At 55.0% G+C, this 24,403-nt stretch overlaps 1 protein-coding gene across 1 annotated transcript in view; it reads left to right on the top strand.

The window, feature by feature from the left end:
- LAMC3 (laminin subunit gamma 3) overlaps positions 1-20,671 on the top strand; it is a 64,232-nt gene extending 43,561 nt beyond the window's left edge. The window contains exons 15-29 of the mRNA XM_007453126.1: positions 474-719; positions 1,522-1,675; positions 2,344-2,486; positions 2,979-3,157; positions 4,720-4,861; positions 5,878-6,083; positions 6,465-6,541; positions 7,754-7,888; positions 11,087-11,234; positions 12,245-12,394; positions 14,516-14,618; positions 16,724-16,923; positions 17,621-17,767; positions 17,865-17,964; positions 20,421-20,671. Coding sequence (XP_007453188.1) covers positions 474-719; positions 1,522-1,675; positions 2,344-2,486; positions 2,979-3,157; positions 4,720-4,861; positions 5,878-6,083; positions 6,465-6,541; positions 7,754-7,888; positions 11,087-11,234; positions 12,245-12,394; positions 14,516-14,618; positions 16,724-16,923; positions 17,621-17,767; positions 17,865-17,964; positions 20,421-20,671 — 2,381 coding nt within the window. The remainder of the gene's footprint in view (positions 1-473; positions 720-1,521; positions 1,676-2,343; positions 2,487-2,978; positions 3,158-4,719; positions 4,862-5,877; positions 6,084-6,464; positions 6,542-7,753; positions 7,889-11,086; positions 11,235-12,244; positions 12,395-14,515; positions 14,619-16,723; positions 16,924-17,620; positions 17,768-17,864; positions 17,965-20,420) is intronic.
- The last annotated feature ends 3,732 nt before the right edge of the window (positions 20,672-24,403 follow it).

Genomic DNA, 24,403 nt, shown 5'->3' with positions numbered 1-24,403 from the left:
GTCGATAAAGGCGATGATGATGATAATGATGATGATGGTCAAGGCGCTGATGAAGAGAATGGTGATGATGATGAGAATGTGGGTGATGACATGATGACAAGGAGGGTGATGATGGTGAATGGGTGATAACAGCCACTACTGTTGAGCACCAGCCATGTGCCAGGATCTGTGCTAAGTGCTTTGCACAAGTGATCTCACCAAACCTTCTCAACAGTCCTTTGAGGTAGCTGCCATTATTGTCCCCACTCTGCAGACAAGGAGCCCAAGTTCAGAGAGGCACAGTGACTTGCTTAAGACCACAGAGCCTGCTAATGGCCCAGCTGGGCCCTGGCCCCAGGTCAGACTGACCCCAGAGGCCCTGCTCTGCTCCACAAGGAGACTTGAGGGAGCTCACTTTGGTTCATGCCCGGCCTCACCCCTCATGGACCCAGCAGGCTGGGTTCCTCAATCACACAAGGTTTCTCCTTTCCCAGGGTGGCGCTGTGAGATCTGTGATGATGGCTTTTTTGGGGACCCGCTGGGGCTCTCTGGGGCCCCCCAGCCCTGCCAGCTGTGTCAGTGCAGTGGGAACGTGGACCCCAACGCAGTGGGCAACTGTGACCCGCTGTCTGGCCGCTGCCTTCGATGCCTGCACAACACGACAGGTGCCCACTGTGAGAGCTGTGAGGAAGGCTTCTATGGGAGCGCCCTGTCCCCTCGGCCTGCAGACAAATGCGTGCGTGAGTAACCCCCTCCCAGACCCACAGGGTGGGGTGTGGTGGGCCCCTTCTCCACCAGATCCAGCTGGCTGCTCTGCAGGGCTGTGCAACCTTAGGCAGATTACTCACCTTCCCTGTTGCCTTGTCAAGAAAGTGTAAGGGTTTGCTCTTCTCTGAGGTCTTTCAGCCTCGGGATCTGATCAACTCTGACCCTGTGATTTTTTTATCTCACGCTCCACAGTTGGCATGCAAGACTGTCCCAGATGGCCTGCGGCACTTATCATGTTTGTCCTGCCCCTGGGCTTCCTGTCAGGCCGTGCCTCCCCACCAAGATGCTCAGCCCTCTGTGCCCTCTCCGAGGGCCACAGCGTGCGTGAGCTCGTGGGAGGCTTCCAGAAGTGCTGCAGGGTATTTGCCCCAGACTCACTTGCTCCTGAGCCCTTGCTGCATGTAGCACCTGTCGCCTCTTGTTTTATGGGGCCCAAGAGAGCAGAGACAAGTGGCCCAAAACAGTGGGAACAGAGGTCTGCCCCTAAGCCCCAACCAAGTTTCTGGCCTTCTCTCCAGCCTGTGGCGGCTCAGGGCAGGCTCAGAAGGGCCATCTGCCACCACGACTATTCTGGGCTGTCTCTCCAAGGACATAGAAAACGGGCTGAGACTTGAGCCCAGCCCTAGAACCTTTTTTCAGAGACTGCTTAGGAGTCTGAGCTGAAAGTGAGTCATCTCTGTGGGCTCCCCGTCTTCTCTGCCTCTCCTGGGTCCCCAAAGGTTGAACAGATGATCAGCATGGTTCCCCACCACCCTTTCCTGCTCCCACCCCCAGCCTGCAGCTGCGACCAAGCGGGCTCAGTCGGCGAGCAGAGACCCTGTGACCCAGTGACCGGCCAGTGCACCTGCCTGCCTCACGTGACCGGACGGGACTGTGGGCACTGCAGCCCTGGCTTCTACGACCTCCAGCCTGGCAGGGGCTGCCGGAGGTGGGTGGGGCGAGGCTGTGGGTGCCCTTCCCCTGGGTGTTTCTCCAGGATGGAAGAAGTCGCCAGGGAGCCTCCAGAGAGGGGCCTGGCTTGGCATGTGTCGTCCCAGGCCCACTGCCAGGTACACTGTGCCCTGCACTGAAGGGGGACAAAGGGACGGTCCCTTGGGGGTCAGATTCATGGCCCTGCCAACCCAGGATGCAGGCCAAGAGCATCCCTAAGGGATGCCCAGGTGGGCAGGCGCTGGTTGGGCCTCTGATTCCCTTCTCGGTAACTCTGTCGCTCTGTGACCTTTTGGGCCACAGCAGCAGCTTAGATACCATCTTTAGGGAGCAGTGGAGAACTCCAGGGAAATGCCCAGTGAAGCAAACAGGTTTCTTCCTGAACAAACTTCTCAGGCCTTTAATATGCTAATTGCACTGTGACTTTCCAACTGAAGGGTATAGTCCAAATGTATATATGTCTCCATACCTTTTTTGGGGGGGTGGGGGGAGCATTTTATGAGACTGTGCTTTCCAGGGCACAGCTTGAGGGAAACTGTTTGACATGTGCAGACACAGAGATGGGGCCTTGTCAACAGAGGCGTGATCACCAGCCCTAGCCGGCAGAGGTGGGACTGGGAATGGCCCAGAGCTGGACTCAGACCTGGGTCCCTTCCCTTATCGTAGCTGCAAGTGCCACCCGCTGGGCTCCCAGGAGGACCAGTGCCACCCCAAGACCGGGCAGTGCCCCTGCCGTCCAGGCGTCGAGGGCCAGGCCTGCGACAGATGCCAGCTGGGTTTCTTCGGCTTCTCCATCAAGGGCTGCCAGGGTAAGGAAGCCGGGTCCTTCCCAGGCTGCCTAGAGAGTGAGGCTTCTAGGAAAGAGGACCAATGGGGAAGATGGCCATGCAGCAGGAGAGAGATCAGATACGGGGCAGGTTTTCTTAGAGCAGCCATGGGAACATGGAGTGAGTGAGCAGAGCAGAAGACAGCATAGGAGGCCAAGAATCTAGTCCTAGACTCCACTGCTAAATCCCTGTGTGCCTGGGGCCATCAGGTCACCTCTCCGGGCCTCATTTGTATGGTTAGACTGCGTGGCAGTCCTAAACCTGACTGGTCCTCAGATCCCAGGGGCACTGAAATAACTCAGGCTCTCAGCCGTCAACTCCAGCCTTCTGAATCAGTCTCCCAGGAAGGACCCAGGAATGTACTTGAGCTGCCCACGGGGTCTGAAGCAGCCAGGCGCAAGGGTGCAGGGGACCTGGGGGTTCCAGTGTGGGGTGGCCATCAGGGCACCCAGCGCCGTCTGCCCCGCCCCCCAGCCTGTAGGTGCTCCCCGCTGGGCGCCGCCTCGGCCCAGTGTCACGAGAACAGCACGTGTGTGTGCAGGCCCGGCTTTGTGGGCTACAAGTGTGACCTCTGCCAGGACAACTCCTTCCTCACGGCCGGTGGCACACACTGCCAGGAGTGCCCGTCCTGCTACGCCCTGGTGAAGGAGGAGGTGAGCCCTCCCATCCAGGCCCTGCCCAGGGCCGCCCCACCTTCTCTTCATTTCACGCCCCCAGTGAGCACCAGCTCTGTGCTGGGCACCGGGAAATGCCCACTTACCCACAGCTCTCAGGCCTTCTGAGACCACCGGCCACCTCCTTCTTGTGCCCACCCAGCCATCTGGCCCAGCCCCACCTCTGCCCTTCCCTGGCTCCTGAGCGGACAGGAGAAAGGTGGCTTCTGTTGCATGTCCTTCCCCACCACCCAGACCGAGGTCTCACACTTTCTCAAGTTCAATGGGAACGAGACCACAGAAGGCCCTTTGGGGGAGGGTCAGGAGGAGGGCAATGCCCATTATGGGACACAGGTAGTATCTCAGGCAGGGAGGTGGTGTCATGCAGGGATCAGGAGCATGACCTCTGGGGTTCCCCTACCCTCCCCCAACCCTGTTAGTTGTCACATGCCCAGGCAGGTGACAGCCTTGGTAAGTTTCAGTGTGTGTCTCCTACTCCAAAATAAAATAGTTCAGGCCTGCAGCCCCTTAACCTGAAACCAGTGATGGTTCTGTAGAAAGATAGGATGGTGTGTGCTGAATATTAGGTACCACTCCCAGCGGTGCCTGGGCCAGCCCCCTAATCAAACCCAGTGATACATCTGCAGGAAAACAGGTGAATAGTCACACCAAGGGGGTAAATCAAGATCATAAGTAGCCTTGTTCAGAGCAGTTTTGTTTCTAAATGAGTGCAGGGTTTTTTCAACCTGATTTTGCTACCCAGTAAGGAATGGAAATCTTTGCAGGTTTTCAGAGCATTTTGGACTTTGGAATCGAGGAATGGGCTCAGGACCTATATCCCCTGCCTCTTAGGGTGGTTACAAGGTGAATGTGAGCTGGTGCGTGGCCAGCAGTCGCTCATACCTGGCTCCTAGCAAGTGCTCCGTAAATGCGTGTATTGTTCATATGATTGAAAGAATGGGGCTAGGAGACGTTGCAAAGCACACTCACTCAGCCTGCAAGGATCACATGCCTGCTCTGTGCCAAGTCCTGGGAACATAGCATAACAGACAGAAATTCTCCTGGGGGGCTTCCCTGGTGGCGCAGTGGTTGAGAGTCCGCCTGACGATGCAGGGGACGCGGGTTCATGCCCCGGTCTGGGAAGATCCCACATGCCGCGGAGCAGCTAGGCCCGTGAGCCATGGCTGCTGAGCCTGCGCGTCCGGAGCCTGTGCTCCGCAACGGGAGAGGCCACAACAGTGAGAGGCCCGCGTACCGCAAAAAAAAAGAAAAAGAAAAAGAAAAAGAAATCCTCCTGGGGCTTCCCTTCCCATCCCTCCCTCAGCAGGGCAGAGGTGTGGTCGGCTGAATGCCAGCAGGTGCTGTGGATATGAGAAGGGAAGGGACAGCTCCAAGGACAGGGTGGGCAGAGTTGGTTCTCAGAGGTCCTGTGTGTGCTTAGCTTTGAGGCCCAGGGTAGGATCGGAGAAGGCAATGCTCGGGGCGGGCAGGCCAGGCAGAGGTTTCCAAGCAGGACTTTAGGCCACCAGCCTCACACACCGTTCCTTCCCTGACCCCTCCAGGCTGCTGAGCTGAAGGCCAGACTGACCCTGATGGAAGGGTGGCTGCAGGGGTCAAACTGTGGCAGGCCCTGGGGACCACTGGACATTCTACAGGGAGAGGCCCCACGGGGGGACGTACACCAGGGCCATCCCCTGCTGCAAGGTACAGTGGGAGAGCAGAGTGGGAGACTGGGAGGCAAGGGGAGGGGGCTGGCTGGTCAGAAGCCCCCTTTGGAGCCCTTCAGTCTGACCTCAGTCGGGTTCACCCCTAGGAGAACTCACTTGCTGGGAGAGCCTGTCAGACCTCCCCAACTAAGTGAGTTCCTCCTGCTATGCAGTCCTGTCATCCCACGGACCTCTTTCAATATCCCTCACCCAGTTGTATTTTGTTGCTTTATTAATATCAGCCTCTGACTGTAGCCTCGGTCCCCATGCCCCCTGCGCCACCTAGACTGTACCCATAAGCTCAGTGAGGACAGGGGGTGGGTTTATTCGTTGAGTCAGTCCCTCAACAAATAATCATCGGGGCGCTGTCCCAGGTGCTGAACAGGTAAAGTTCCTGCCGTCTTTTGACTGTTGGCCGTTTTGCTCACTGCTGTATCCCCAGCATAGAAAATAAATGGGTAAATAAGAAAAAAGATTGTCATTAAGTCCACGTGGAATTTGTCCCTGGGACACTGAAATTTAGGAGCACCAGACGTGAATTGCTTATTTTGTTAAATTTCACGTTCACAAGCACCTGTACTCCTGTAGCAGCCATAGGTGAGCTGAGCACCTGTTTGCAAGACTAACAAAATAGCGAGATATCAGATGCTGTGCGCTGAAACTCCCACACTGAGCCACGCTACGAATTACAGAGCTGACTCAAGGCGGGTTTTACTGCTGTCTCAGGTTCAGGAATTGTTCGCTGTGGATCTAGAAGGCCTGGATTCCTTCCAGTCCTTCCTCTGTGGCTGGCTTCCTGTGTGTGGGACCTTGGGTCATGACTTGCCGTCTCTGGGCCTCAGCCTTCGCATCTGTAAAATGGAGAGGCCTTTCCTTTGGAACCAGTGCTCAGGCCTGGTGATGGAGTCAAGCTGTGCCCAGGAGTAGAGGACACAGATGGGGCCCCTTGAAGTTGCAGGCTTTATTGTGAAATCTCGACTTCTCTGTGACTCCTGGACTCTGGGCTTTCTGCAGGGGCCCAGGAAGACTTCCTGGAGCAGGTGACAGGCCTTGAGGGTGCTGTGAAGGCTGCCCGAGAGCAGCTGCAGGCACTGAGCAGGAAAGCCCACTGTGCCCAGGCCAGAGCTGAGAAGACCTGCGTCCAGCTGGCAGACCTAGAGGCGGTGCTGGAGTCCTCAGAAGAGGAGATTCTGCATGCAGCCACCATCCTTGCATCTCTGGTACCCCAAGGGACCCCTCCCCAACTCCTCCCCTCTACTGAGCCTGGGGCATGCCCCCACCCCCTGCTTTGGGAGGCTCAGTTTTCTCATCTGCAAGATAGCGGTCACACAGTGCCTCCTCTGCTGATGCAGTGAGATAATATTTGCAAAGAACGAGCCGTATTCCAAGTAGACAGTGAATGCCCAGCAAGTGGTCGGCGTCGTTATTGTTATTTCCAAGCTCTAGGGCTCCGCCCACCGGATGCTGACTTTGTAGCTGGCTCTGAGCATTTATGAAATAAGTGGCATGGCCCAGGTCTGCCCAACAAGTTAGCCAGATGTGGGCCCTGCCCTTCAGGAATGGACCATCAGTTTCCTCCTATTTCTCTCTCTTCTCTAAAGGCGATTCCTCAGGAAGGGCTCAGCCAGCCCACCAACTGGAGCCATCTGGCCATAGAGGCCCGTACCCTCGCCAGGAGGTGAGCCCCCATGCCCTGGGAGCATTGTGAGGTCCTGGCCACACAACCATGAAGGGAGCCCAGCCCTTCTGCTGGGGGCTTCCAGGGTCAGGGCCAGCCCCATAGGTATCCCCACCCCAGGAGTTGGAATCACTTGAGTACAGAGCTGAAGTGTCTTCGCCATGGGAAGGAGAGGTGTGCAAGGAAGGCATGAGATGCAGGGGTCGGGGTGGGGGGTCTGCCGACATTGGTCGACTGAAGGCATCTTAGAGCCTTCACTGGCTTTTTTTTTGTAACAGCTTTACTGAGATATAATTCACATGCCATGCAAGTCAACCAGTTCAAGTACAAGTCAGCGGTTTTCAGTATATTCACAGAACTGCACAGAATATGCACAGAATTGTGCAACCATCTCCACAATCTGTTTTAGAACAGTTTCCTTAGCCCAGAAACAGGCACCCATTAGGCATCGCTCCCCATTCATCTTCACCCTCCTCAGCCCCTGGTAACCACTAATCTACTTTCCGTCTCTATAGATTTGCCAGTCTGGACGTTTCATATAAATGGAATCATACACACGGTCTTTTGTATCTGGCAAAATATTTTCAAGGTTCATGCATATTGTACCATATATCAGTATTTCATTTTTTTAAAACCCAATAATATTCCATTGTACGAATATGCCACATTTTGTTTATCCAGTCATCCGTTGATGGACATTTGGGTTGTTTCATCCACTGCTTTTAAGAAGCAGCTTAAGATCCTAAAGACACAAGCTCTGAAGCAATTTGTCCCTCTAGCTGTACTTTAGGGACTGTAGACCCATTTTACAGATGAGAAGAGAGACTCAGAGAAGTAAAGTGACTTGCTTAAGGACACGGGGTTAGAAGTGATAGAGCCAGATTCAAACCCAGGCTGTCTTTTCTACGCTCTCTTTATTAGGGTAACCATATAATTTATTGTCCAAGCTGAGATTTTATGTGTGATCAAAGGCCCTATTATTTATTATGCCAGGACAACAGGCATAAACCCTAAATAACAGGAGCAGGGGCACGGGTCCCCTTCCCATCAGTCTTCACTGTGCGTCAGGCAGAGGGAGGACAGGAGCCTGGCACCCGTGGCTGTACTCCCTTTGGGACGACAAGAGGCCCATGTGGGGGTGGGGGGTGGGGGGTGGGCCCAGGCCCCTGTATGTCAGCCCTTGGTGATGGTCGGGCGGGTATTGTCATACAGTCACAGGGACACCACCACCAGGATTGAGGCCACTGCTCGGAGGGCCCTGCTCACCTCCAACAGCAGTTATGCGCTTCTCTGGAGTCTGGTGGAGGGGAGAACAGCCCTGGAGGCCCAGCAGCAGCTAGAGGACAGGTGAGGAGACCTCCCAGGTGTGGGTAGGAGCTTGGGTTGGCTTCCTGAAGCTGGCAGGGCCTGGTCAGAGGCCGCTGGTTCCAGAACTGGCTTCCTTCCCTTGAGTCCTGATGTTCTTTAGGGTGGGGTGCGATGCCTAGGGTCTTAGGCCTGCTTGGGGGTGCATTAGAGGAACCCATGCATGCCGGGGTGCAGCTTAGCCTCTGGAGAGAAGGAATGAGAACCTAAACAAGGAGGTTCCAGATCAGCTCATCCTCGGCCCCCTGAAGCTCCCCTGCCCCTCCCCAGACCCCTGGGGAGCTCCTGTCAGGCACCAGCTTTCTTCTTGGCCTCTGCTTCTCTGCTGTGGGTGGCCCCCTTGTATCCAGCTCATTCAGAGGGTCAACGGAGACCCACCAACGTCTCACTGAGCCCAAGTGGATTTCCTAGATGAGAGAATCTGATTGGCCCAGCTTGGGTCAGGTGGCCAGTCCTGAGCCAATCGGTATGGCTGGGTGGATCACATGACCCACTCCCAGGGGCAGAGGGCTGGCTCTCTGTAAAGGGATGAGGGATGGGAGGCACCCTGGTGGGGGGTGGGGGGGGGACGGGGTATTTCTCTCTCTTCTCTAAAGGCGATTCCTCAGGAAGGGCTCAGCCAGCCCACCAACTGGAGCCATCTGGCCATAGAGGCCCGTACCCTCGCCAGGAGGTGAGCCCCCATGCCCTGGGAGCATTGTGAGGTCCTGGCCACACAACCATGAAGGGAGCCCAGCCCTTCTGCTGGGGGCTTCCAGGGTCAGGGCCAGCCCCATAGGTATCCCCACCCCAGGAGTTGGAATCACTTGAGTACAGAGCTGAAGTGTCTTCGCCATGGGAAGGAGAGGTGTGCAAGGAAGGCATGAGATGCAGGGGTCGGGGTGGGGGGTCTGCCGACATTGGTCGACTGAAGGCATCTTAGAGCCTTCACTGGCTTTTTTTTTGTAACAGCTTTACTGAGATATAATTCACATGCCATGCAAGTCAACCAGTTCAAGTACAAGTCAGCGGTTTTCAGTATATTCACAGAACTGCACAGAATATGCACAGAATTGTGCAACCATCTCCACAATCTGTTTTAGAACAGTTTCCTTAGCCCAGAAACAGGCACCCATTAGGCATCGCTCCCCATTCATCTTCACCCTCCTCAGCCCCTGGTAACCACTAATCTACTTTCCGTCTCTATAGATTTGCCAGTCTGGACGTTTCATATAAATGGAATCATACACACGGTCTTTTGTATCTGGCAAAATATTTTCAAGGTTCATGCATATTGTACCATATATCAGTATTTCATTTTTTTAAAACCCAATAATATTCCATTGTACGAATATGCCACATTTTGTTTATCCAGTCATCCGTTGATGGACATTTGGGTTGTTTCATCCACTGCTTTTAAGAAGCAGCTTAAGATCCTAAAGACACAAGCTCTGAAGCAATTTGTCCCTCTAGCTGTACTTTAGGGACTGTAGACCCATTTTACAGATGAGAAGAGAGACTCAGAGAAGTAAAGTGACTTGCTTAAGGACACGGGGTTAGAAGTGATAGAGCCAGATTCAAACCCAGGCTGTCTTTTCTACGCTCTCTTTATTAGGGTAACCATATAATTTATTGTCCAAGCTGAGATTTTATGTGTGATCAAAGGCCCTATTATTTATTATGCCAGGACAACAGGCATAAACCCTAAATAACAGGAGCAGGGGCACGGGTCCCCTTCCCATCAGTCTTCACTGTGCGTCAGGCAGAGGGAGGACAGGAGCCTGGCACCCGTGGCTGTACTCCCTTTGGGACGACAAGAGGCCCATGTGGGGGTGGGGGGTGGGGGGTGGGCCCAGGCCCCTGTATGTCAGCCCTTGGTGATGGTCGGGCGGGTATTGTCATACAGTCACAGGGACACCACCACCAGGATTGAGGCCACTGCTCGGAGGGCCCTGCTCACCTCCAACAGCAGTTATGCGCTTCTCTGGAGTCTGGTGGAGGGGAGAACAGCCCTGGAGGCCCAGCAGCAGCTAGAGGACAGGTGAGGAGACCTCCCAGGTGTGGGTAGGAGCTTGGGTTGGCTTCCTGAAGCTGGCAGGGCCTGGTCAGAGGCCGCTGGTTCCAGAACTGGCTTCCTTCCCTTGAGTCCTGATGTTCTTTAGGGTGGGGTGCGATGCCTAGGGTCTTAGGCCTGCTTGGGGGTGCATTAGAGGAACCCATGCATGCCGGGGTGCAGCTTAGCCTCTGGAGAGAAGGAATGAGAACCTAAACAAGGAGGTTCCAGATCAGCTCATCCTCGGCCCCCTGAAGCTCCCCTGCCCCTCCCCAGACCCCTGGGGAGCTCCTGTCAGGCACCAGCTTTCTTCTTGGCCTCTGCTTCTCTGCTGTGGGTGGCCCCCTTGTATCCAGCTCATTCAGAGGGTCAACGGAGACCCACCAACGTCTCACTGAGCCCAAGTGGATTTCCTAGATGAGAGAATCTGATTGGCCCAGCTTGGGTCAGGTGGCCAGTCCTGAGCCAATCGGTATGGCTGGGTGGATCACATGACCCACTCCCAGGGGCAGAGGGCTGGCTCTCTGTAAAGGGATGAGGGATGGGAGGCACCCTGGTGGGGGGTGGGGGGGGGACGGGGAGGGGTGTTCCAGCAGTACCCATGGTAGGGGGAGCTGGGTGGGGCAGGGTGTGGACAGCTGGACAGGAAAGCTGTCCTGGTTGATTGATTACAGCATTTCAGGGAGAAAGGGCCCCAGAACAGTCATGCAGCCCAGAGGTCTCCATTTACCTGGAGAGCAACATGCCCAAGGTCACTCAGGGGCATCAGGGCCTGGGCCGCTATCCCTCCAACAACACCAGGCATTTTCCTCCTCATCATTCATCCAGAGGAGCCAAACATTTGCACAACATGTGATTCTTAAGTGGAAACCAAGCGGGAGCTCCTTCAGAAAAGCGTGATTGAATTAAGTGAATGAGGAAACAAGAATGCAGTCCCTCGGCTGCCTTTCCCATTCATTAGACAGCTGCCGAGCAGCAGCCAGTTTCCGAGGCCAGCTGCTGGGTACCAACTCCGCAGACGGCGGTTCTGCCCGGGAAGTTGCCAGAGCCCCTTCAACTGGGAGCTCCACGGGGGTGGGCCGGGACAGCAATGGGGAGGGATGGTCTGCGTCCTGCTCCTGGGCCATCCTGCCTCTGTCTCCTCCCAGGTACCAGGAGGTACATGCGGCCCAGAGGGCGCTGGGCATGGCCGTGGCAGAGGTGCTGCCTGAAGCTGAGAGGGTGCTGGCCGCCGTGCAGCAAGTCAGCGCAGATGCAGCCCAGCGCCTGGCCTCACTGGCTGCCCCTGCAGCACCGGTCAGCTCAGCTGTCCTCGGAGCTCTGCATGCGGTGGTTGTGAGGGAGAATGTGGCAGCTGGGAAACCAGTGCGGCCCAGGCAGAGGCAGAGGATGTGGCTCATTTCTAACTCTCTAGCAGTTGATTAAAAGATCTCAGCCAATCTTTGTTGTTGGTTATAATGATAATATCAAGGCCGAGGCCTCTTATTCATCATAGTGGCATTGGCAATGACACCAGACGGACATGGGGCCAAATCCCAGCTCCGCCACCCTAGCTCTGTGACCTTGGCAAGGGACCTCGCATCCCTGTGCCTCGGTTACTTTGTCCATCTGTCGGCTAGAGCTCACGCATTTGGTTATTTCAGGGCTGCATCCATGAGGGGCTGGAGGGGATTCGTGAGCAATGCCCTCATCCTCTATGTGCCTGTCACCCTATGCTGCTTACCTCTGGATAAATCAGCTCATCAAGTCTTCTCAGTAATCCTGAAATTCCAAAACTTGGGAGCTAAACTTTAACAAAAAAGACTAAACTTACAGAAATGCATCTGGGGCCCAGCCTGCCCAGGACTGACTGCTCCCAGGCTGTTTATGCAGAGGGTGTTTGATCCTCCCACTGTGTGTGACGAAGGAAAATGTAGGTGGTGACACGTCTGGCCCTGAGCACTGGCCCCAGATACTGCTGAGGGCGCTAGGTAATAAGCAGTCGCCACAGGAAACTCTGAATTCAGAAGTACGTCCGGCCCCAAGGTTTCAGCTAAGGGATTGTGAGCCTGGGGAAGGAGACACAGGTCAGGGAGGTTAGCTGGGTTGCCTGAGTCTGCGCTTCTAGAAATTGCTGGTGCTAGAATCAGACCTCAAGTGACAGCTTCCGCAGTTTGGCTTCTCCCGCCCTGGCCCCTCTGCTTCTTAGGGTCCACGTGCAGCCCTGCCCCCCACGGTCCCTGCCCCTGGCCTTCTCCCACCCAGTAGACGACCTGCCCCTCGGACCTTCCCATCAGGCCTTGTCTGAGCCCTCCATCTCCCGGCAGCCTCAGAAGTCCCAGGCCAGGACCCTGGGCCTGAAGGTGCAGGCCCTGGAGAAGACGGTCACATCGAGAGAGCGCGTGGTCACCGAGGCTGCCCGGGCCCTCCAGGCCACCGCCCAGGCCGTGCTGCACAAGACAGAGCCCCTTACGCAGGTGGGCTCTTGTCCTGTGAGGCAGCACCTGGAGAAAGTTGGGGCTGCCCCAGGCATGATCTGGGCTCATTCTTTCCACCCCGCCAGTGCCTTCCCCCAAATTCCGGAGAACCTCAGTTAGCTCGTGCCAAGGCAGGAGGTCCTGATTTCCCGAGAAGGAGTAAAGGTGTGAGAGGAGGCAGGATGGACAGGCAGACGGAGCCACGCCTACCACCCTTACTCAGTGTTAATTACAGCTGGGATGGGTCTCATTCACTTATTCTTGCATTCATTAGTTCACTTGCCAGATATTTTAGCGAGCACGTACGTTGCTCTAGTGCTAAACCCCACTGTTTGGCGTTTACAGCCCAGGAGGGGAGGCAAGACTAAATAATCAGGGAATTCAAGAATTATGGAGTGAATTGAGCCCCAACCAGTGGTTTCCAACCTATTAAAGTATAAGCACCCCTTCAAGTTTTTTTCTTTTTAACTTTCCATCTTTCATCTAGACTTAGAAAAAGGTTGCGAAGAAAGCACAAAGAAGTCCCATATATCCTTCACACAGATTCTCCTTCTGTTAATGTTTTACCCAGCCACCTTACAAGGATCAAAATAAGGAAGTCAACATTTTATAATACAATGAGCTAATCTACAGACCTTATTCAAATCCCAGCAGTGGCTTATCCCGTAGCCATCTTTTTTTGGGGGGGTGGGGGGGGCACGGAAGATCTTAGTTTCCCGACCAAGGATCAAACCCGTGCCCCGTACGGTGGAAGTGCAGAGTCTTAACCGCTGGACCGCCAGGGAAGTCCCCTGTATCCATCTTTATTTTCCTTTTAAAGACAAGAAACAAGGCAGAAAGCTGTTGCCTGCGTCCGAACAGCTGGGCCTGGTGCCTGTCACATACTGGGAGAGCTGTGCTGTGTCAGGGCCCCATGGGGTGGTATCCATTGGTTTAGTCCATCACCCTGGTCTGGGGCACAGATGAGGCCACAGCAGAGTCAGGACCAGACCCCAGTGCGCAGTGCCCCAACACAGCGCCTCCTACCTTCCTCTCCGTCCTGCTAGGCATTTGGAGTAAGACTTAAGACACAAGGGATCCCAGGGCAGCATCTGGTGGCTCTTCGAACCCACATGATTGCGACTTCCCTGGCGGTCCAGTAGTTAAGACTTCTCCTTCCGATGCAGGGCATGCAGGTTCCATCCCTGATCGAGGAGGTAAGATCCCACATGCCTCGCAGCCAAAAAAAACCAAAGCATAAAACAGAAGCAATAGTGTAACAAATTCAATAAAGAGTTCACCAAAAGAATTTTTTCAAACCCCGCATGACTGATTGATGGATGGATTGAAATTCGCATCACATAAAATGACCCATTTGAAAGTGTACAACACAGGGGCATTTAGCACATTCCCAATGTTGTGCAAGCACCACCTCTGTCTAGTTCCAAAACATTCATCACTCCAAAGGGCGACTGCTTACACCCATTAAGCAGTCGCTCTTCATTCCTCCCTCCCCCCAGCCCCTGGCGACTGCCCACCTGCTTTCTGTCTCTATGGATTTACCTAGTTCAGACATTTCATATAAAAGGAATCGTGCCATATGTGACCTTTTGTGTCTGGCTGCTTTCACTTACCATAGTATTTTCCAGGTTCATCCACATCGTAGTATATGTCAGCCCTTCGTTCCCTTTCGTGGCTGAAGAATATTCCATTATGTGGATACACCACATTTTGTGTATCTATTCATCCATCAAACCCATATTCTTTAAGTATCCAGCCTTTTTTAGTGGCAAAATGGGGAAGAAACTAATTTTCTTTGAGTAAAAGTTTTATAATAAACAGATTCACTGATGCAGCAGCATCCTGACAAGAAATTTTCCGTTGTCCATCTTCCTTTTAGTTCTTAGGTTCCAGTTTTCCTCTGAGCTTTTGTGAGACAGGTAACTTCTTGGGAGAGATATTCAAGGTTTAATATTGGTATAATAAAACAAATCAGATGTTCCTGGTAAACAGCATAATTCAGTGTCAGAGTTTTGGTGATGTTTTGGGACCTTGTACATGTGGGTTTGGTGCCCGCCTGAACCCCTCTCTACCCAGCACACCTCCAGCATCACCTGACCAGCCTCTCTCTTCTCTCTCCAGCTGCACCGGGAAGCCAGAGCTGCCCTGACCCGGGCTTCCTCATCTGTCCAGGCTGCCATGGTGACTGTCACAGGAGCCAGGACTCTGCTGGCTGACCTAGAAGGTATGTGTGCCCTGCTTAGCCCCAGGCTCATGTTTGCACAGATGCCCATGACAGACACCAGGACTCATGCCTCAGCTAGGGCAGACTTGGCTGCAGAGGACAGAAGTCCAGTCATGTGGGCATAAGCCAAGGAGACCATTCCCTCTGCCTCTAAGGACCTCCCTCTCCTGTGGCTGCTTTGTCCCTCCCCATCTCACATACCGCTCACCAGGTTCTTGCCTACGTGGCCATCCATCATCAGACCACACACGCAGAGCCCCTCAGGACCAGATGGGAAGAGAATCTGATGCCATCAGCTGTCCATCCCTGATCTAGGCCACTCTGGCTGGGGGTCTGGTTACCTGGTACAAATATGGCTGCCCTGGTCCAATGTCCAGTGGGGCTATGGGAAGGGATGCAGCCTTTCTCTTTAGAACGTGGGTTGATGGGTTGATGCCAGTACAGGTCTCTTTTGAGCTGTAGGAAAATGAGGCCAAGGGCCCCCATTTTACAGTTGGGTAGACCAAGAAAGGAAATTTTACTGAATGAAATGTGGAACAGCCCCTAGCCTGTAGTTGCTCTGCCAAGAGAGGATCTGTGTTCAAACAAGTTTAGGAAATGTCACATGCTATAGATCCTGCTGAGGCCTTGCAGTGCACACCTGAGAATATTAAAGGCTCTGAGAACTCCTTCAATAAAGAAACCGGGTTCACTGTATGTAAACTTAATTCCCCTTAGCATTTATCAACACCCTGTAGAATCAGGGCTCCCCAGTGTGCACTTGTTTTCTTTTTTTGGCTGTGTTGGGTCTTTGTTGCTGCGCACAGGCTTTCTCTAGTCGTGGCGAGTGGGGGCTGCTCTTTGTTGCGGTGCGCGGCTTCTCACTGCAGTGGCTTCTCTTGTTTCAGAGCACGGGCTCTAGGCGCGAGGGCTTCAGTAGTTGTGGCATGCGGGCTCAGTAGTCGTGGCTCGCGGACTTTAGAGCTCAGGCTCAGTAGTTGTGGCGCACGGGCTTAGTTGCTCTGCAGCATGTGGGATCTTCCTGGACCAGGGCTCGAACCTGTGTTCCCTGCACTGGCAGGCGGATTCTTAACCACTGTGCCACCAGGGAAGTCCCCCCAGAGTGCACTTTAAGAAATGCCAATTTTGTGTACAGGAAGCAAAGTAGATCTAACTTTTGGATTATCTTCATAGAATGATTATGTAGTATTATGTCCCTGATATTAGAAGGCTTTATTCTTTTTTTAAAAAAATATTTATTTATTTATTTGCTGCATCGGGTCTTGGTTGCAGCACACAGGATATTTCATTGCGATGCGTGGGCTTAGTTGCCCCGAGGCACGTGGGATCTTAGTTCCCCGCCCAGGGATCGAACCCACGTCCCCTACACTGGAAGGTGGATTCTTAACCACTGGATCACCAGGGAAGTCCCCTTGATTCTTTTTAAATTTTGACTTTGTCTACTATAATCAGTACTCCTTAGGATAAATTTCCCTTAGAATTTTATCTGAAAGGAAATGAAAAAGTCTCTCTTTCTATATAGAAGGAAAGTACTTATTAGATAATAAAAACCTATGTGAATTGTAGAATTTCTCTTTTTGTCTTGGCTGCTAGGGGCTAAAAGGTAAATAGTGCATTTGGTACTTGCACCGTCATTATCCTAATTTTCCGGCACTTCTCGCTCTTCCTCATCCCCGTAGTTACATATGACCTTTGGTTTATCATTTTAATGGTCCAGTTTTTGGTCTGTTCATCACGATAAGCTGCCTCAAAGCCTATTTAGAAATGCGTGGTATGTAAAAACAAAGAACTTAATGGATCTTGCTGTGTACTGTGCTATAGCTCCCATCTCTACCACTGGCCCAGGCATTACCCACCATGCAATTCTGTGACTTTAGTAAGTATCATAATATAACATGAATCTTTACACTCACAGGGCAGTATGTCTCACTCATTTGTTTTCCCTGGGTGAGCCTGAGAAGTTTACACACAGATCTCATGCATCTCATACCTCTGCTCACGTTGTCCAAGGGTCTGGGGTTGGTCAGACATCTGGCAGTGACCACCCAATGGGCTGTCCAGGCATGAGCCCAGCCCTCCTGACACAGCCTCGGCCGGCTTTACAGGAATGAAGCCAAGGTTTCCTCAGCCCAAGGACCAGGCCGCACTGAGGAGGCAGGCAGCCATCGTCCAGGACAGGCTCCTTGCAGAGCCCAAAAAGAAGACCAAGCTGGTGGAGAGGATGCTGGGAAATGCGGCATCTATCTCCTCCAGTGCCAAGAAGAAGGGCAGGGAAGCCGAGCTGTTGGCCAAGGACAGTGCCAAGGTCAGGGCCACGGATGTGACTCCAGGGGCATCCCTGCCTTCTGAGCCTGTGGGAGGACTGTCATGGAAGAGGTGCCCTTCTGTAGGGTAAACGCCCCTTCTGTGTGCAATGCTGAATACTCTGCACTTACTAAGGGGTCCCAGGCTCTGAGCTCTGGAGCTTCACGCGGGTGACCCTGTTAATTCCGCGTGAAATAGATGTCACTGCTGTCCCCATGGGACAGGTGAGGACCCTGACGCCCAGCCCAGTTCAGTAACATAACATAACCAGGACTCACACCTCGGTCTGTTTGGCTCTACTCCCTAAACTTCTAGACTTTTCTTGTTTAATTCGGGCCAAATTTGAATCAATAGGCATCTTCCCAGCACCGTCACTCAGGGCCCAAGTGAACTGTCTCTGCAGCTTCCTAGAGACAGTGCTGGATTGAAGGAGTCCCCAGGCTTGCTTTCTGGTCCTGCCATTTGGATTTTGGCCAGCTCCTCCTCTCTGCACCTCTGTTTCCCCATCTGTAAATTATTGGAATTTCTCCTCTCGGGGGAGGTGGGTAGTGTCCAGCAATCTGCATTTTGCCGGCATCTGGTACACAGCTGTTGAATGAATGAATGAATGAATGATTCACGCATCTGGTGCGTGAATCTATGACCGCTTTCTCCACTCACACTCCCCTCCCTGCTGCTGCCGCCCGCCCGCCCCGTAGCTCGCCAAGGCCTTGCTGAGGGAGGGGGAGCAAGAGTACCGCCAGGCAGGCCGGCTCTCCAGCCAGACGCAGTCGATGCTCCAACAGGCCTCCCAGCAGGTGCTGGCCTCAGAAGCGCGCAGACAGGAGCTAGAAGCAGCTGATCGGGTGGGTACGTGTGCTGAGACCCCAGCACTCCTCCTCCTGTGGTCCCGGGAGCCAGCCAGGAGCCGCTCAAGCTTTTCTTCCCCTCCCCCCTCAAAAGGTGGGTGCCGGGCTGAGTGAGATGGAGAAGCAAATCCGGGAATCACGCACCTCTCTGGAGAAGGGCATCAAAGCCTTGTCGGAGCTGCTTGCCAGGCTGGGTAAGGAGACCCCAGGGCCGGGCCCTGGCCCCCTGGGTCCACGGTGCATCTCCAGGATCTTCCCGGGAGGCCCCGTCCTGGGGAAGCTTGCTTCCTAGCCCTCCTGTCCGTGGCTCCCCCTATCCCGAGCCTTGTGCTCAATGACAAGCATTTGTAACTGCTCCAGGCCCCCGGGGTCGAGACAGGGATGGTGTCCAGAAGCATATGCTCGCTTCGTCCTCCAGGGGCTGCTAGTCAGGAGAGGAGAGACACAGAACACTCACCACCCACAGAACACCTATAGGTACCAGGTGACTAGGTCCTCCCTCAGTGGTGGAGGGTTTCAGAGGAGAGAGAATGTCACAGAAGCAAGTCTGGCATCGAGGATCAGGTGCTGGTTTGGAATCAGACAGACTGGCACTCAAGTCTGGCACTTTCCCTTCCTTGGCTGTGAGACCTTGGGAAAATCACTCCACCTCTCTGAGCCTCAGTGCCCCCACCTGGGAAATGGGAGTAACAGTGGGGTAGTTTAGAGAGTGCTTTCCACACTGTGTGTGATGAGACAGTAAATCGTGAAACGGACAGCCCCCAGGACGCGGAGCCCTCAGAGCAGGGGTGAGGGGACAGTGTCAGAGCAGTTAGGCTGAAATGAACAACAAGCAGTTTTAAAAGTTGGGGTAAAATACACAAAACATAAAATTTGCTATTTTAGCCATCTTTCAGCGTACAGTTCAATGGCATTAGGCACAACCTTCACCTTATTGTGCAGCCATCGCCACCATCCATCTCCAGAACTTTCTCATCAGCCCAACATGAAACCCGCCCCCATTATACACAGACTCCCCATTCCCCCCTCCCCCAGCCCCTGGCAAGCCCTGTTCTACTTTCTGTCTCTGTGAATTTGGTACTGTAGGCACCTCACCTAAGTGGAATCATATAGTGTGTGTACTTTTGTGACTGGCTTATTTTGCTTAGTGTAACGTCCTCAAGGTTCATCCATGTAACAGCATGCATTTCGGTTACCATGATGGATAAGACAAGGAAGAATCACCAGGTTCTGCATTTTGACTGGATGCCAGGCCTCCACTAAGCTATTCACATGCATGATCGTATCTCATTTTAACTTTCGAGCCAAGGATCCCTGTGCTCTTGCTACTTTGCAGATGAGGAGACTAAGGCACAGAGAATTTAAATGACGTGCCCAGGGTCCCACAGCCAGTCAGTGGGGAGGCTGCGGATCACGCTCAGGTCAGAGTGCCCGCTCGTAGCCACAGGTCTATACCCGCTAGAACTCAGCTCACTGGACACGATGCCCAGCATGAAACAAACGCTCTATGTGGGTAAACCACTCTGGCCGTTGCTGTTGTCACTTATTCTTGCACATCGGCACTATGCTTGACTCGGGGGTGCAGGAGTGACCACGCACACCTAGACCCTGTCCCCGCCCCAGGAGACCCAGCTGGGCAGTTAGAGTGGAAGCTGTAACTTCCTCAAAGGCCAGGCTCTTTGGACTTTCCCGTGGATGGTGGGACCTCTCTGAGTCTTGGCTGGGAGCAGGGCCTGCCCGGCAGCAGGGCTCAGCTTCTCTCTGCTTCTTTCTGCCCCGGGCTCAGCTCTTGCAGTCGCCTGTCCTCCAAACCAGCCTTCATTGCCCAGGAAACTCAGGGCCATGGGGAGCCCTGGGGCCCAGGGGGATCCTGTGGGATTCGAAGGCATTGAGGATTTGTTTCTGTGACTCCAGCACTCTCCCACCTGGCTCAGCTGTCTTTTCATTGAATGCCACCTTAATGACAATGTGACAAAGGCCAGGTGGGGGAGACAGCCCGTGGATTCCATGCCACCATCACCAAGTTCATATGTGAGCACCCGGCCCCACCCCCTCGTTTTACACTTGGAGAGGCTCCTCCGGGAAGTCCTAATGTGTGCTGGGCCAGGACTAGACCCCTGCTGCCTGCTTCCCAGGCCTGCAGCCTCTCCTGCCCCGTCTGCCTCACCCACCCTCATTCTGATGCCAGAAACCTTTCTTTTCACCCTGATGTCCCCGCATCCTGGCCCACAAGTGCCATCTGTAAGTGTGGGCTCTCAGTGAATTGAAACAGTGTGTGGGAGCAGCAGGCATTATGGGGCCTCTCCCACACACACTGCTTTACAGATGAGGAAACTGGGCCTCAGGACTCACCCAAGGCCTTCATTTTTTAACAGTAACAGTAATACCAGCAACAAAAATTAACAGTTGCCCAGTGCCACCCAGGGGGAAAGTTCCGGGGTCTGCACATAAGCCCGGTGGGGTGCCCAGGCCAGGCCCTCACCTGCCTCACCACGCTACCCTCTCGGTCCCTTGCCTCCTGGTAGATCGTGGGCACTCGGAAACCTGGAGGGTTTGGGCTGGGGAGGGCTTCTGGGGATGGGGCCTGAACAGGCTTCTGGGGCCTGCAGGGGAGCCAGCCCACCCTGAGGCTGTCCGTGCCCCTCCACAGGGTCACTGGACACCCTCGGAGCCCCCGCCCGGGCCCTGAATGAGACCCAGTGGGCACTGGAGCGCCTGAGGCTGCAACTGGGCCCACCAGGGGTGCTGCAAGGGAAACTGAGGCTCTTGGAGCAGGAGTCTGAACAGCAGCAGCTGCAGATCCAGAGCTTCGAGAGCAACCTTGCTGAGATCCGTGCTGACAAGCAGAATCTGGAGGCCATTTTGCATAGCCTGCCCGAGAGCTGTGCCAGCTGGCAGTGAGGGCTGCCCGGACCCATGGTGCCCCCGGGCCAGGGCATGCACGCCCGCCACAGGTGCGCCATGCAGGCACACTGCCCAGATCCTGCTGCCGCGTACCCTCCCGAGTCTGTGCCCACACCCCCTCCACACCGGCAGGAGTGAGTGTGCATTCAGAGCTCACCCAGGTGGCTATGGTGTGCACACCCCCATCAGTGTGCACTCCCACACCATACACACGCACAGGTACATGCGGACATGTGCCCGTGTGTGCAGTGCACACGTGTGCAAGTCCATCCATGTGTGGTGCGCCCCCTCTGGATGCTGGGGGTGTTTGTTATGTTATGTTATGTTAGTTATGTTAAATGCCCTGTGACACTGACATACTCAGGCAGGGTTGGTACCTGGGAGGCTGGGACCGGGCAGGGTCGGAGGGTCATCCGCAGAGATCCAGGGTGGGTTCAGCAAGAGCCAGAGCCAGAGCCCCCAGTCCCAGCCCTGCCCTCTGTCCTGCAGTCCCCTGACCAGTGTGTCACCCGCCACGAACACCCAGCAGCTCCGTATAGCTGAGGGACCAGGCAGGTCAAAAGACACAGGATTCTGGGGGGTTCTCAGCAGAGGAACCTGAGGCCCAGGGCTCCTGGGGCCGTGGTGCAGCCTGCTAGGCCGGCCGGGCCGTGGCCCACCCATGCAGGGGTGTCTTTGGCTTTGTGGAATACTTCTGTCTCAAGATCCTGGGACTGGGTCAGACTCACTGAAGGAATCACCTGCCCTAGGCCCGGTGCCCCTTTTGGGCCATGGCCTTGTGACCTGAGGGGGCCTGGGTCAGGGGGCTCAGACAGGTCGCTTGGATCTTCCCTTTGTGACCCTGCCAACCCTGGCTGGCCTTTGACCGGTCGACACTTCCCAAACTGGCCCTGCAGCCCTGTGGCCCCATCTGCCACATGGGAGGCCCTGCTGGGCGTGGAGGCCTGGCTGCCTTTCTAACCTGTCAGGCTAGGGTGTCCCCCTGTGGCTAGGCCCTGCCCAGGGTTCCCGGCATCTCCTCCTGGCACTCCTCCCCTTTCCCGGGCCCTCTTCCAGCAGACTGCGGGGCCTTGGCACTGGGAGGATGGGTGCCTCGGGGGGCCCAGTCCCTTCCCAGCGTTCTTCCTGCCCCTCAGCAGGGGTGACAGGCAGAAGCCCAGACCATTTCTGTTTAACCAACTCTGTTTAACGTGGCAATAAAGGACCCCTTTACTAGCTGGTGGCGTGCCTTTGGTCCTCCGGTGCTGGTCGGCAGCAGGATCCCCGGCTGTGGGTGCAGACTCACCGCCTGGCCGTGGGTGCACATGCCCCCCCCCCCACCCCAGGGAGTCAGTGGCAGAAGGTTCAGTGATCCCTCTTGGCCCACATGAGGTAGAAGGAAGGTGACAAAGCTGAGCCCATCGGCTTTGCCAGTGTCTTCCCACTGGGGGGACTCTGCTGGGGTCCTGCAACCCCAAGCATCTGCCCTCTCCTCTCTGCTCCGGGGGGCTTATTAGGCAAAGTCTAGGGCCTGGGGGAGTTTGAGGGGTGGGGTACAGAGAGGTCCTCAGCTGACCTCTGGCTCAGGCTGGAGACACCGAGGCAGGAAAGGAACTCAAAACCAGTGTCCAGCAGCGCAGAAAGGCTCAGGGAGGGACACCAGTGAGGAGAGGAGGAGGGCTTTGGGCCAGGCCTCAAAGGGTGGGGAGACAGCGGGGAACATTCCAGGCAAGGGGGTGGGCGACAGCGCAGCATTTGCAGGGTAGGGGCCTGGCCCGCACGGCTCACTCCAGGAACTCAGGTCGCAGGCGGGATTATGGCGCATGCTCAGTCAGGGCTCTGGACCACGAGGCCTGCCCCCCTCCCGGGTTGGTTTAAGCAGAAAAGGGGAGTTTGTTGGGACGACTTGGGAGAGTCTCCTGGAATCCTGGGGTAGGAAGGGCTGCCAAGGCTCAGAGATGGTCAGGGGCCGAGGGCTTGCCTCTCCCTTCCCTCCCACCCCTCCCCTTGGTCTCTGCCTCTGCTCTCTCCGCATTTACTTTGTTTTGTTCTCTCTGCAGAGCAGCTTTCTTTGCTTTTCTTGTGCTTGATGGAAGAGAATGTCCCCACTGCCCCCACCTGGACCCACCATGGCCCCCATGTTTACTTGTCATCAGGTCAAAAGCTTGGCAGAGACAGGCTGGAAAACTGACCTGATTCCAGCTTCCCAGGAGGGACCAACCCAGCTTAGGCCGGGTCCCCCCCTACTCCTGTTCAGAAAGTCAAGGGTCTCTGGGTCCAAGGCCATATAACGAGAGCTGGGCTGTGCCTTCCCCACCCCCGCAAACTCACTGGGGGAGAGCATTCAGAGAAGAGGTGCGCTCTTCCACGGAGAAAATGAAAACCGAGGCCAGGGGGAGGGGGGTGGCGTGATGCACGTCGATGACCCAGGGAGTAAGCTGGTAGGTTTGGGAGGGAGGACAGGGGGTGGGGAGGCCAAAACAGGAGGTTGCTGCTCTACTGTGAGTTTGATGATTGACGTCTGGTGTAAGTGGTGTCAAGGAGATGGGGGTGCTTTGCAGACCTCTGGGGCGGGGTGTGATGCCCCCAAACCCTCTTCCCTGCTACCCAGCTTCTCTGCTGACAGAGGCACACAGCTCTTCTGATGCCTGCTCTTGGCCTTAAACCTTTCTCTGCTCAAGCCGTGGGGGGGCTCAGCAAGCCCCAGTCTCAGCATCCCCAGTGGGTGGAGAACAGGCTTCCTCTCTGTTCCGCGGTGACGTACCTCAGACCTGACATCTCGTGACTCATGCAGTCCAGTCATGCTTCGGGTGCAGAGAGCCACTCTGGCCCCAGAGGTGGGGCTGTGGCTGGGTGGAATGTGGCAGCTGCTGAACATCTGGCTAGCAATGCAGCCCAGCAGCTGAGCAGTGGAAGATGGGGTGGCCTCTGCCCTGCAGAACCAGTGACTGGGGCCAACCAGCCCAGGGCAAAAGGCTCTCCGAGCCTGAACCAGGAAGTGCATTATGAGGGTCCCATTCTATGTCAGTTGTCTTCTCTGACCTCCAGACGGGACATCTCCCAGCAACCAAGGGTTATAACTCCTATCTGCTTAAACCACCCTGATGGTAATAAAATTTATAACGGCCCCTGCTGGGTGAAAAGCATTGTTTCCTCCATTCTGCAGAACAGAAATGCCAAGTCCTATTTCATAGAGGTTTGAGAATTAAATGATGTAACACATATATCCTGGGTTGATCTGGCAAAGTGCCTGGTGCCCAGTGAGTGCTCAAGAAGAAAGGTTTTATTAACAAAACACTAATTCGTTCTAATTGATTTAAAGTGCCACTGATACCCTAGAGGCACTTTGTCATTATGCATTTTCTCAAGAAACTAAAAGTTTGTTCATCTTTCAAGAGTTCAGAGTTAAGTTTGGGAACCTAGGCCTCCCTTCCAAAAGTGCGTGCTGCGCAAAAGGCGGAAGGCACGTTACAGCTCCCGGCAGCTGGGACCCGCATTTGATCTTTATAGCCATCCCGCGAAGTGCGTACTAAGGTCGTCCGCGGTCTGTTTAAGGGGAAACCGCGGCCCGGAGCGGGAAGGGACTGGCCGAGCTTCCCGCAGGAGCGGAGAGGGAGGTGCTCACAGGCGGCCCCCGCGCCGTGCATTTTCCGCGTCCTCCAGCAGAGGGGCCGGCGGCGGGCTCGGCGTCCAGCATAATAGCCGCGTCGGTGCCGGGCGGCGGGGAGGGGAGGAGAGGGGAGGCGGGCC

Source organism: Lipotes vexillifer, unplaced genomic scaffold (genome assembly GCF_000442215.2).
Source record: "Lipotes vexillifer unplaced genomic scaffold, Lipotes_vexillifer_v1.1 scaffold149, whole genome shotgun sequence".
Lineage (NCBI taxonomy): Eukaryota > Metazoa > Chordata > Mammalia > Artiodactyla > Lipotidae > Lipotes > Lipotes vexillifer.
Note: the sequence above shows the minus strand (reverse complement) of the source record. Positions and strands in the feature narration are given on the sequence as shown.